This window comes from Ranitomeya imitator, chromosome 5 (assembly GCF_032444005.1).
Source record: "Ranitomeya imitator isolate aRanImi1 chromosome 5, aRanImi1.pri, whole genome shotgun sequence".
NCBI classification, from domain to species: domain Eukaryota; kingdom Metazoa; phylum Chordata; class Amphibia; order Anura; family Dendrobatidae; genus Ranitomeya; species Ranitomeya imitator.
The window spans coordinates 83,038,136-83,050,841 of NC_091286.1; the positions used below are offsets into that span (position 1 = coordinate 83,038,136).

General features: G+C 45.7%; 1 protein-coding gene across 2 annotated transcripts in view; it reads left to right on the forward strand.

The window, feature by feature from the left end:
• The window catches only part of USP34 (ubiquitin specific peptidase 34), a 282,270-nt gene that overhangs the window by 173,338 nt on the left and 96,226 nt on the right, over positions 1-12,706 (forward strand). For both annotated transcript variants that reach the window (XM_069768887.1, XM_069768888.1), the window contains 7 exons: positions 3,771-3,934; positions 5,314-5,379; positions 7,992-8,138; positions 8,238-8,294; positions 9,812-9,889; positions 11,313-11,407; positions 11,994-12,166. In XM_069768887.1, coding sequence (XP_069624988.1) covers positions 3,771-3,934; positions 5,314-5,379; positions 7,992-8,138; positions 8,238-8,294; positions 9,812-9,889; positions 11,313-11,407; positions 11,994-12,166 — 780 coding nt within the window. The remainder of the gene's footprint in view (positions 1-3,770; positions 3,935-5,313; positions 5,380-7,991; positions 8,139-8,237; positions 8,295-9,811; positions 9,890-11,312; positions 11,408-11,993; positions 12,167-12,706) is intronic.

Here is a 12,706-nt window from a genome sequence, read left to right on the forward strand (position 1 = left end):
CAGTCCAAGCCCAAACGTCCCTTCAACAGGAGGGGCCCCAGTCCTTTCGCCCTTTTCGGTCCTTCGCCTCAGGAAACTCCAACCAGGACCGTTCTTCCTCACAGGGAGACCGAAGAAAACCTTCTTTCAGACCTCCACCACGCTGGAGGGCTAAGAGCCACCCCGCAAAACCATCGGGATCTCGGGGCCACAGGTTTTCTAACAAATGACGGGTCGCCCCCACCTGGAAATCCCTCCAGGGTGGGAGGCCGACTTCTTCTGTTCTCAGAGGTTTGGCTATCAGTAGTTGATGATGCCTGGGTCAGGGAGATCGTCACTTCAGGCTCAAGCAGCTGAACCACCATCTCCGCATTCGGCGCTTCAGGATGAAATCTCTACGCTCGGTGGTCGCGTCCATGGAGGGAGAGTTTCTGTGTTCCGTGGATATCCGAGATGCGTACCTTCACGTTCCTATTTGCGTATGGCATCAGAGATTCCTCCGGTTCACGATCCAGGGTCATCATTATCAGTTCACGGCCCTCCCCTTCGGTCTGGCGTCTGCGCCCAGGGTCTTCACGAAGGTCATGGCCATTCTTCGTTCGAAGGGGATTCTGGTAATCCCATACCTCGACGACCTCTTGATCAAGGGTCCATCCCGTCGGGATTGCAGCCAGAGCCTCCAGCTTACTCTGGACACGCTTCTTCGTGTCTGCTGGATAATCAATTACCAGAAGTCTTCCCTGATTCCAACTCAGCGGCTGGAGTTCCTGGGCATGGAATTCGATACCTCTCAGGCTCAGGTCTTTCTTCCCAAAGAGAAGTTCCTTTCTCTTCGCCGGGGGGTCAGAGCTCTAAAGAGCCCGAATCCTCTGTCTCTCCGCCTTGCCATGAGGGTTCTGAGGAAAATGGTCGCTTCCATGGAAGCGGTCCCCTATGCTCCGTTCCACTCTCGTCCCCTCCAGCTGGCCCTTCTGTCTGCCTGGGACAGGAACCAACTTTCCCTGGATCGTCCGTTTCGCCTCTCGCCCAGGGTGAAACAGTCTCTCTCTTGGTGGACGCTGTCCACCTCGATTCTGCGCGGGAGGTCATTTCTCCCTCCCGCTGGCAGGTAATCACCACCGACGCCAGCCTCCAAGGTTGCGGGGTGTTTTTTCTCCACCCCACGGCCCAGGGCTGCTCAGGAGGCGTGCCTCCCTATCAACCTCTTGGAAATCAGAGCCATCTTCCTAGCTCTCATCCGCTGGGAGTCTCTCCTTTCAGGGAAACCAGTCCGCATTCAGTCGGACAACGCCACAGCCGTGTCTTACATAAACCATCAGGGAGGGACTCGCAGCAGGCAAGTCATGGCGGAAGTGGCAAAAATTCTGCGTTGGGCGGAGGGTCACGTTCCCTCTGTCAGCCGTCCACATCCCAGGAGTGGACAATTGGGAAGCCGACTTTCTGAGTCGCCAGGGCATCGTGGCGGGCAAGTGGTCTCTTCTTCCCGCAGTCTTCAGCCAGATTTGCCAGCGGTGGGGCGTTCCAGACGTCGACTTGATGGCTTCCCGGGCAAACCACAAGGTTCCCCAGTACGTCTCCAGATCTCGGGATCTGATGGCTGTCGGATGCGACGGTCTCGTGATCTCGTGGACCCAGTTCCAGATGCCCTATCTGTTTCCACCCCTCCCCTTGATCCCAAGGGTCGTAAAAAAGATCAAGACAGAAGGGGTTCCCGTGCTCTTAGTAGCTCCAGATTGGCCTCGCAGGGCCTGGTATGCGGAACTGGTGAACATGCTATCGAACGTCCCGTGGAGGCTTCCGGATCGTCCGGACCTTCTTTCGCAGGGCCCCCTCTTTCACCCGAATTCTCGGTCTCTGAATTTAACTGTATGGCCGTTAAGGCCGCGGTCCTGAAGGACGCGGGTTTTTCTCATAGCGTCATCCAGACTATGATAAGGGCGTGAAAACCGGCTTCCTCGTGTATTTACCACAGTTGTTGGAAGGCCTTTTTCCGGTGGTGTCAGGACAGCAATCTGTTTCCTATGACCTTTTCCCTTCCATCCCTTCTCAGTTTCCTTCAAGCGGGTCTAGATTCGGGTCTTTTCCTTAGCACCTTGAAGGGTCAGATTTCCCCTCTGTCCATTCTTTTTCAAAGAGACCTGGCCTCCCTGCCTCAGGTGTGAACCTTCATCCAGGGGGTCGCTCATATAGCTCCCCCTTATCGTCCTCCTGTTGAGCCTTGGGACCTCAACCTAGTTTTGGACGACCTCCAGCGTACGCCCTTTGAACCGATTCAGGACATTTCCTTCTCACTTCTATCCTGGAAGGTAGCCTTTTTGGTCGCCATCACCTCCATTAGAAGAGTGTCGGAGCTGGCGGCATTATCCTGTCATTCTCCCTTTCTAGTCCTGCCTCAGGACAGAGTGGTTCTTCGTCCGGTTCCTTCCTTTCTACCAAAGGTGGTTCCGGCTTTTCACATCAATGAGGACATTGTCCTCCCTTCCTTGTGCCCTTCCCCGGTTCATCCCTTGGAGAAATCTCTTCACAAGTTGGATGTGGTCAGGGCTACCAGAATTTATCTTGCCAGAACTGCCTCTCTTCGTCAGGCCGATTCTCTGTTCATCGTCTCGGAAGGGCGGCGAAAGGGGCTCCCCGCCTCCAAGTTCACAATTGCTCATTGGATCCGTCCGGCGGTTCTGGAGGCATACCGTGTTCAACACAAACGGCCTCCGTCGGGGGTGAAGGCTCACCCTACCCGGGCTGTGGGAGCTTCCTGGGCAGTTCATCACCAAGTGTCGGCCTCGCAGGTTTGCAAGGCCGCAACGTGGTCATCCATTCACACCTTTGTCAAATTCTACAAGGTGCATACTCAGGCTTCTGCGGACGCGAGCCTGGGTAGGAGGATACTGCAGGTGGCGGTTTCTGACCGGTCGACCTAACTCTTTTTCTGCAGAATATCCCGCCCTAGGGACTGCTTTTGGACGTCCCATGGTTACCTGTGTCCCCCAATGAGGCGAGAAAGAAAGAGGGATTTTTGGTTTTTACCGTAAAATCTTTCTTGGATCCTTCATTGGGGGACACAGCACCCTCCCTTGAAGTTGTGCCGTTGTTGTGGGTTGGTACATAGGTTGAGTTTTATATTACCTGTTCCTACTACTGCTTTTGCACCAACTGAGTTGCCTGGTGCCTGTCAGAGGGTGTATACTGCCGGGGAGGAGTTACTTTATTTGCATAGTGTCAGCCTCCTATTGACAGCAGTATACACCCATGGTTACCTGTGTCCCCCAATGAAGGCTCCAAGAAAGAGATTTTGCGGTAAGAAACCAAAAATCCCTCTTTTCTAAATTTTTATTTTTTTTGGGTGGTGAAAAAAAAGTTTGCTTAATTTTTGGGGGATATTTACCGTAGCTATTTTTAGAGACGTGTTCATTTTTCAGCCAATAATGCTGTGAGATGATTTCATTTTGGCGTGGTGAGACAACATTTTTTAGTAAAACCATTTTGAGATAGATGTGACTTTTTGATCGCGTTTTCATGGCCAAAACATGTGATTTTGGTGTTATAATTTTTTTTTACGGTGTTTGCCCCTCGGGTTGCTTTGTTTTTATACTTTGATAGATCTGACTTTTGTAAACGCGACGATACCACGTGTATATATTTTTTTTAATCTTTATTTTCAGTAGAGGAAAAGGCGAATGATTTGAAGTTTATTGTTTTTAAACTTTGTTTATTCTTAAAATATATTTCTATATGATTTTTGGCATTAACTTGGGCCTTTTTCTTGATGATGTACCATCCATTTTGGACCACAGCTTCCCACGCACCTTACAAATGGGACTACTGGCCACATGATGACGTCCGGGCCGAATGCAGGTTTGTTGGACTCACGAATCTCGGAGCAACGTGTTATTTGGCATCTACCATTCAGCAACTCTACATGATACCTGAGGCAAGACAAGCCATCTTTACTGCTAAGGTATTTTATTTGATTATACACAAGAACTTTATGTAGCAAAAATAAACACTACGTTTCTTACAATACAAAAAATCATTCATTAAAAGCTGTTAAAAAGTGGGCACCACAATCCCACATGTAGTATGTTACAGGAGGCAGGTGAAAATACATATATACACATGACACACGTCAGTGTTTCCTTATAAGTTATACTATATCAAATACATACAAGGCAAAGATAGCTTAAAGGGAAAATATCATGCAATTTTTTTTTAGCATATAAACTGTCCTGAAATTAAGCCCCCCCATGACTAAATGAGAAGTTACAATCAAACTATGTAAAGTGCTTTTTGCACATGATTATAGCACCGGTGGTAATGGAAAAAAAAAAGTGTTAGTAATGCACATTGCATCACTAACAATGCACTGGAGACAGTGGCATAACAGGTTCCCCTTTAGACCAACAGGAACAAGTGAACTAAAAGGACAAAAAAACAATGTATGCAATGAGAGACACACTACCTCCTGTGCGATGTGGTATGAAGCCCCGATGCGCATTTCGGGACACTGTCTTCTGGGGGTATTTTATGGTATACCCTAGCTTCTTATACTGTTAGAGGTTTAACCAAAATAGCAGGAGACTTCTGCATACAGCCAGCCTTAATAAAACGGCAGGTTTTCCTCAATCCAAGTAGTGAAGCCTAGAAATGAAGCACTATATATTTACCTACAAATATAGTTGTCCTCACTATTAGTCTTCTGCGTTTTCTGCTTGATCCTGAAACCGCCTTGTAGAAATCCTGCAGAGAACGCTCAGGTTATTCTCCTGGTGATTTGCTTCACCTTCGGCTGGTGGCTAACGCAAGTCCCTTCACCTTGGCCAGAAGGATGAGACCACTGCAGACAGTTGTCTTTATAGCTGCACACCTAACAGTAAGGAGGAGGGAAGATATGGATGACTTCACGCAAAGTAGTCATTATATATTTTTCAGTTTTAATTGTGTTATAAGACAAAGGATCGGAAAAAAAGAAAATATATTTTTTTAAGATTATTCCCTATCAAGATCATAAACTTTGTCTCAATGATCACTGGGGCTACCAAATATTTCAATGCCTTGTCTCTGCAGAGTCTTACTCGATTAAAGTGTGGATTGATTATATACACCTCCGCTTTTATGGACTGCCGGAGATGGTCGATTCTCGTGCTAGACCTCTGCTCCAGTCAGCCCCTGTAGTCTGATTTTCAGGATCTGTGGGGGTCCCAGTCAATCACTGTTATCTTTTTTTTTTTTTTAAGAAATATTTTACTTTGTGGTGCTTATTAATGAAAGGTAAAATGGATAGCAATCTGAACCATTATTCTTTGTATAAAACTATAAATTATTTTTTTTCTCTTATAGTATTTGGATGATATTAAACATAAGACTACCTTACTGGAATTACAGAAAATGTTTACTTATTTAATGGTAAGTGGAGTGTCAGTTAAGCAGGTTATCCTTTTGACTAGTTTACAATTCTTGATTATATGTTCTGCTTCCTGAAGCAGAAATTTAGTCCACTTAACCCCTTTCTGACCTCGGACTGGATAGTACGTCCGAGGTTAGATCCCCTGCTTTGATGTGGGCTCCGGCGGTGAGCCCACATCAAAGCCGGGACATGTCAGCTGTTTTGTACAGCTGACATGTGCGCGCGATAGCGGCGAGTGGAATCGCGATCCACCCGCCGCTATTAACTAGTTAAATGAATCTGTCAAACGCTGACAGCGGAATTTAACTATCGCTTCCGGCCATCTGGCCGGAAATGCGCGCATCGCCGTCCCCTGTCACATGATCCGGGGGTCAGCGATGTGTCGGCATAGTAACCAGAGGTCTCCTTGAGACCTCTATGATTGCTGATGCCGGCTTGCTGTGAGCGCCACCCTGTGATCGGCGCTCATAGCAAGCCTGTAATTCAGCTACATAGGAGCGATCTGATGATCGCTGCTATGTAGCAAAGCCGATCAGGCTATGCCAGCTTATAGCCTCCCATGGAGCCTATTTGAAGCATGGCAAAAGTAAAAAGAAAAAAAAATGTTTAAAAAAATATGAAATAAAAAAATATATATAAACGTTCAAAATAAAACAATAAAAATAAAATCAAATATACACATATTTGGTATCGCCGAGTTCAGAATCGCCCGATCTATCAATAAGAAATAAGGATTAACCTGATCGCTAAACGGCGTGGCGAGAAAAAAATTTGAAACGTGCCCGAATTACTTTTTTGGTCTCCGCGACGATGCATTAAAATGTAATAACGGGTGATCAAAAGAACGTATCTGCGCCAAAATGGTATCACTAAAAACATCAGTTCGGCGCACAAAAAATAAGCCCTCACCCGACCCGAGTTCACGAAAAATTTTGGAATTTTTTTTCACCACTTAGATAAAAAATAACCTAGACATGTTTGGTGTCTATGAACTCGTAATGACCTGGAAAATCATTATGGCAGGTCAGTTTTGGCATTTAGTGAACCTAGCAAAAAACAAACAAAAAACACGCATGGGATTGCACTTTTTTTTTGCAATTTCACCGCACTTTAAATATTTTTAAATATTTTTCCCATTTTCTAGTATGTCGTTCAAAAGTACTACTCATCCCGCAAAATAACCCCTCACATGGCCATATTGACTGAAAAATAAAGTTATGGCTCTGGGAAGGAGTGGAGCGAAAAATGAACACAGATTAATGGAAAATCCCAATGTCATGAAGGGGTTAAAAAAAAGAAGAAAATAGTCCAAGTGGCCAGTGTGACAATTGCAAGATTTTTATTTTTTATATTAAAAAAAAAATGTCAAAAAAAAGATTTTGACATAAAATCGATTTAAACAAATCATTTTCTGATGAGCGTCTCTTTAAATCAGAGGTCCCCAACCTTTTTTGCCCCAGGGACCGGCTTTAAGCAAGACCAGTTTTCCATGGCCCGGTGGGGTGGGGGTGGGGCAGGGGTGGGGCTCTGGTCATATGGGGGTGGAGTTATGGAGGGGTGGAGCTTAGTGCATACTTATCATGTAATTATGACATTTATAATGAGAATTTGATTCACACATTCTCACACACACATTCTCACACACACATTCTCACACACACATTCTCACACACACATTCTCACACACACACACACATTCACACACATTCACATTCTCACACACACACACACACATTCACACACACACACATTCACACACACATTCACACACCCCTCTCACCTCTCCTCGCACTCTACCACAGCATCTCATTGCCTTCCTCTGACACAGCCGGCCGCTGAATGATGACGTCATCCAGCGGCGCGTCTGTGTGAGAGGAAGCAGGAAGACAGATCGCTGGGCAGCGGAGCTGCACGGATTTCTCCCTGCCTGCCGCAGCCACCCTGCAGGGGCTCCCCTCCACCTCTGCACACATTGGGATCCGGCGCTCTGCAGCTTCTCTGTGCCGGCTGTCAGCTTGACAGTCGGCACAGAGAACAGCTGACTCCCTGACCGGGGACGGCAGAATGCAGCCGCCGGGGGGAGACACTGCGGACCGCCGAATGAGGCGGCCCGACTGCGCCCCTCCCTGCCGGCTGCACCCGGGGCAAATGCCCCGGCTGCCCCCCCCTAGATACGCCACTGGGCGTGTCAGTGAGGAGAGCCTGCCGCCCCACCCCATCAGGAACACACCATGCTGCGCAGGAAGGCTGCCCCCTCGTCATGCATAATGTTCTCTGCCGGGAGCTGCGAGCTGTCACAGCGCGTGCTCTGACCAGGCGCAGGGCCGCGAAGCTAGCTGTCAGCGGCGCCGTGGACCGGCTGAAAAACCTCAACGGCCCGGTCCTGGTCCGCGGACCGGCGGTTGGGGACCTCTGCTTTAAATGATAAAGTTCTAGCACCACTAGGTGGCGCTTACTGCTTATTTAATTCATTACTTCACTGAGGATTTGATGCATGACATGAATCCTTTCTCACTTCTAGTTATTTCGGATGGGTAGACTGCCATCTTTTGATTGTCTGCAGTGTCATACACCTGAGGCTGGGTTTTGATAATGGTTGCATTTGTTACAGGAGAGTGAATGTAAAGCTTATAATCCTAGACCCTTCTGTAAGACTTATACCATGGACAAACAGCCACTGAACACCGGAGAACAGAAAGACATGACAGAGTTCTTTACAGACCTCATTACTAAGATTGAAGAAATGTCTCCCGAGTTGGTGAGCTCTGCTTTACGTATTATCTGTACTATATGAAAACAGGTGTTTTTTTTTTTATTTAACTTTATCCTTTTTTGTTTTTTCCCACACAATCAACAGAAAAACACGGTCAAAAGTTTATTTGGAGGAGTAATTACTAATAATGTTGTGTCTTTGGTAAGTTGTCTTGTTTTGTGTTGGGTATGTATAAAATTTCCATGAAAAAAGAATGTCTAAAGACTAAATACACAAAAAGTCTACGGAGCCACATAGAAAAGGTTTCATATAGTTATATCTTAAGAAAATGCAGTAGTCTGATTTATAATAAGATTTCAGCCAAATTTTTGTGCCTAGAAAAAACATTTTAAATCATTCCTGTTACACCCAAAATAATGTTAAAATAGTGTTGCTGCCCTAATGGACCCATAACACGTCAAAAATGCATTTTGGTGGACATAAGTCTATTATGTCCACGAGCTGTCATACTCTGTAACTTCTTATCCATAGTGAGGATAAGGGTACCGTCACACAGTGGCACTTTGATCGCTAGGACGGCACGATACGTGACGTTCCAGCGATATCATTACGATCTCGCTGTGTCTGACACGCTACTGCGATCAGGGACCCCGCTGAGAATCGTACGTTGTAGCAGATCGTTTGAAACTTTCTTTCGTCGCTGGCTCTCCCGCTGACATCGCTGAATCGGCGTGTGTGACGCAGATTCAGCGATGTCTTCACTGGTAACCAGGGTAAACATCGGGTTACTAAGCGCAGGGCCAGCGTAAACGTAAAAAAACAAACACTACATACTTACATTCCATGTCTGTCCTCCGGCGCTGTGCTTCTCTGCACTGGCTGTGAGCGCCGGTCAGCCGTAAAGCAGAGCGGTGCAGAGGAAAGCACAGCGCCGGAGGACAGACACGGAAGGATAAGTATGTATTGTTTTTTTTTTTTACGTTTACGGTGGTAACCAGGGTAAACATCGGGTTACTAAGCGCGGCCCTGCGCTTAGTAACCCGATGTTTACCCTGGTTACCCGGGGACTTCAGGATCGTTGGTCGCTGGAGAGCTGTCTGAGTGACAGCTCTCCAGCGATGCTGCAGTGATCGACATCGTTGTCGTATCGCTGCAGCGTCGTTTCAGTGTGACGGTACCCTGAGACTTTCTTTTTGTGGAGAGGCGGAGATCCTCCCCTCAACTCCTTCTGGTGGAGGGGCAGAGGTCCTCCCATCAACCCACCGCCCATTCTTGTGGAGGGCTGAAACCCTCTTCATTCACCCACCCTTTGGCTTCACCCACCCTTCCATCATTCACCCACCCTTCCATGTCATGTTATCCATCTCTCCTGCTAAGCTTGCGGACAGCACATTATAGAAGGGGACCTATTGTCTGCCAATTACATTTAATTTTTTTGATAAATCAGTTTGCAATTTCGCATTTAGTTTAATGAATCAGGAGACCCTTGAAAATGTCGCTTTAATGCATTTTCCCTCCCGACTCGGGGTGCTTGCAGGGAGAAACGATTCCCACAAGTGTTAGCATGATTCCAGGAGAGCTTTACTTGTGGGTTCTTTACTAGTCAATAGAGCCCATGTATGAGGCTCGCCAGGCTTTGTAAGGATGCAATATAAGCACAGCAAAATTGATTTTAGCTTATAGCGATTTCCATATAACGATTTCACCTCTTACTCCAGGACTGTGAACATGTCAGTCAAACAGCAGAAGAATTCTACACGGTCCGATGTCAGGTGGCGGATATGAAGAACATCTATGTGAGTAGCTGAGCGCTCCATGTATCCCATTCTCTTCATAGTATACGATACAGTTATTCAGGCCTAATATGTATAAGGCTAAAATGCAGCTGCCATACTCTTCATTGTAACCTGCTGAGTGGTAAGAGCAGGTGGAGCTTAGCCTTGCCTCCTGCATACACGCCGTCCCCCTTGAATTTATCTCCGTTTTTTTCAGTACATTATATGGTGAAATGAATGTCAAATCTACTACTTAGAACAAGCTCCAATATGGCTAAGTCGGCGGAGAAATAAAAAGGGTATGAAGTAACTTAAGTTTAAAAACATAAAAAATATAGTGAGGTCTTGAAAGGGTTAAAGTTCTAAGAAAATATCAGGTGTCCATAATGGGCAGTTTGTTAAAGGGGTAGTTCATTACTCTGACACCCTCTTTGCACTATATTCCCCCATGTGAAATGAAAACACTGCACTCTTAGGCTAGGTTCCCATTGCGTTAATGGGAACGCGCTAACAAACAGCGTTGCACGGCGAAATTAACGCCGTGCAACGCGTCCGTTAGCGCGCCCATTCACGGCAATGGGAATGCACAGCACTAGCGCGTGCCAGTTCGGCACGCACTAGCGACGCGCCGGTGTTTCCTGGCGCGCCTCGGACGCTGCTTGCAGCGTCCGAGGCGCGCCCGTGGTCCGTTACCCGCTCTCGCAGATCGGGGATCTGCGCGAGTGGGGACGTTACCGCGACCCCGGGACGCGGCCCCGTTAAAAACATTGCGTTAGCGCAATCCGCTAGCGCTAAACGGATTGCACTAACGCAATGTGACCCTAGCCTAATTGTCGGCACCAGGTCTTCCAGGGCTCGTGTGACATTGTGACCCCTGCAGCCAATCAGTGGCTGCTAATAGTCCACTCTTTCCTCAAACAAAACCTCACATCTGTTGCTGCTTTCTCACTGCCTCCGGATGTCCGTTTTAGCCGAAGTAACTGAGCATGAAATGGAAAACCTCTTTAAGCCAAATGCCATGTCTGGTGACAGAATATACCACAGATTCTGTTATATGTAAATGAGACTCAGATATTGAATAACAGAAAAATACATAACTTTCTAAATAGGAATTTATTTTCAGAGGACTCTTTATGGTTTTGCTTGTGGTTTTGTTGCATTTATTTGCTCCAATTTTCTGTTTAAATAGAACGGTTCTGCGTAGAGTTGCTTCCTTCATAAATCTGGCTAAAAGGGTGTTTTTAATGATTTGTATAATGGCGTCTTACCACTGGGAAGCTCACAGAGTATTTTATAAGTAGTATAACTTTTCATTAATCCGTGAATATACACAGATCTTGCTGCATTTTATCCATCAATACAACATCCATCCACCCATCACATATAGATATATTATAGATCCCCTGTCTATAGCCATTACATATAATATCCGGCCTTTTCCCAGGAATCCTTGGATGAAGTTACCATCAAGGACACATTGGAAGGTGACAACATGTACACGTGTTCTCACTGTGGAAAGAAGGTGCGAGCAGAGAAAAGGTTAGTCCGTCCTTTGTGCCTAGTATGGGACTCCAGCAAGAAAGCAATGTGTATTTTCGTAATGAAAGCATCTACCAATGACAATCTGCCACAATAATAGACCAGCTACATGAGCATATCCTTAAAGAGCAGCTTTGCTCCTGCTAGATAGATGTGTTTGTAGAGGACCTGTAGGCAGGACATCCATCCCCTAAATAAAGCAATTACTGTAAAGCCCCTGTAATGCTTCTTACATTCAGACCTTTCTTGTATTTCATTGGGTCATTTTTGAGAAATCCATTCTTGATGTTTTAATTGTAAGTGTAGCATGCGCTAAACTTCCAGCTCTGCTGTGCTCTCTCCCACCGCAGACCTTTGGTCTTTTACAGGTCATTAGCCTCGCAAACCTTGGTGACTGATCTCCTTTTTAAACTTTTTGGCTATGTTCTCAATCCAGTGCACCCTCATCGCTCACGTGAACCCGGTCTTAATTTGTCACTTGTTTTTGTCCATTTTGCTGTTCACATCTCCCATCCTATGCATTGGTTTCAAGTTTTTTTATTTTCTGTATCATATGAGCTGACTTATTGTGTGCCGTTTATTTCAGAGCTTGTTTTAAGAAGCTGCCTCGGATATTAAGCTTTAATACAATGCGGTACACATTTAACATGGTGACCATGATGAAGGAAAAGGTCAATACACATTTCTCTTTCCCTCTGCGACTTGATATGACGCCCTACACAGAGGATTTTTTAATGGGAAAAAATGATCGAATAGAAGGTAATTTATATTAAGAAGAAAAAAAATCTAAATAAATTGTTTATATGAAGTGATTAAAATAAAAAAAATTCTTCCCATTTCGACTTTTTTGGTGATTTGTGCATCCCCATTTGCTTGTTGTTCAATGCAAGACGAAATGTGTAAAACCAAAAAGAAATCCTTAAAGGGAATCTGTCACCCCCTGGACTAGTTTAAGCTATTCCTATGGGCATACAGGTAGTGGAATGGTTAAAGGGAAGGTGCCATCAAAAAAATTTTTTTTCCAGCGATTGAAAAAATGTACAGAATTAATGTTTAAATTTTCTTAAAAAATATTTGTTTATAATTTACTAAAATATGAAAAATAATTTTAAAAAGTTTATAATTTCCACTTTTAAACACTAGGGGGAGCAGCTAGTGAAATTTGACAGAAATCTAGTGTACAACTAGCTCACATTACTGCACTGCAGTAATTATGGGCGGAGTCTGCTGACATGACTGTGATGTCTTCTCTCCTCCCCTCCTGGGTGTTTGCTAAGGGAGGATGATATTCAGGAACCC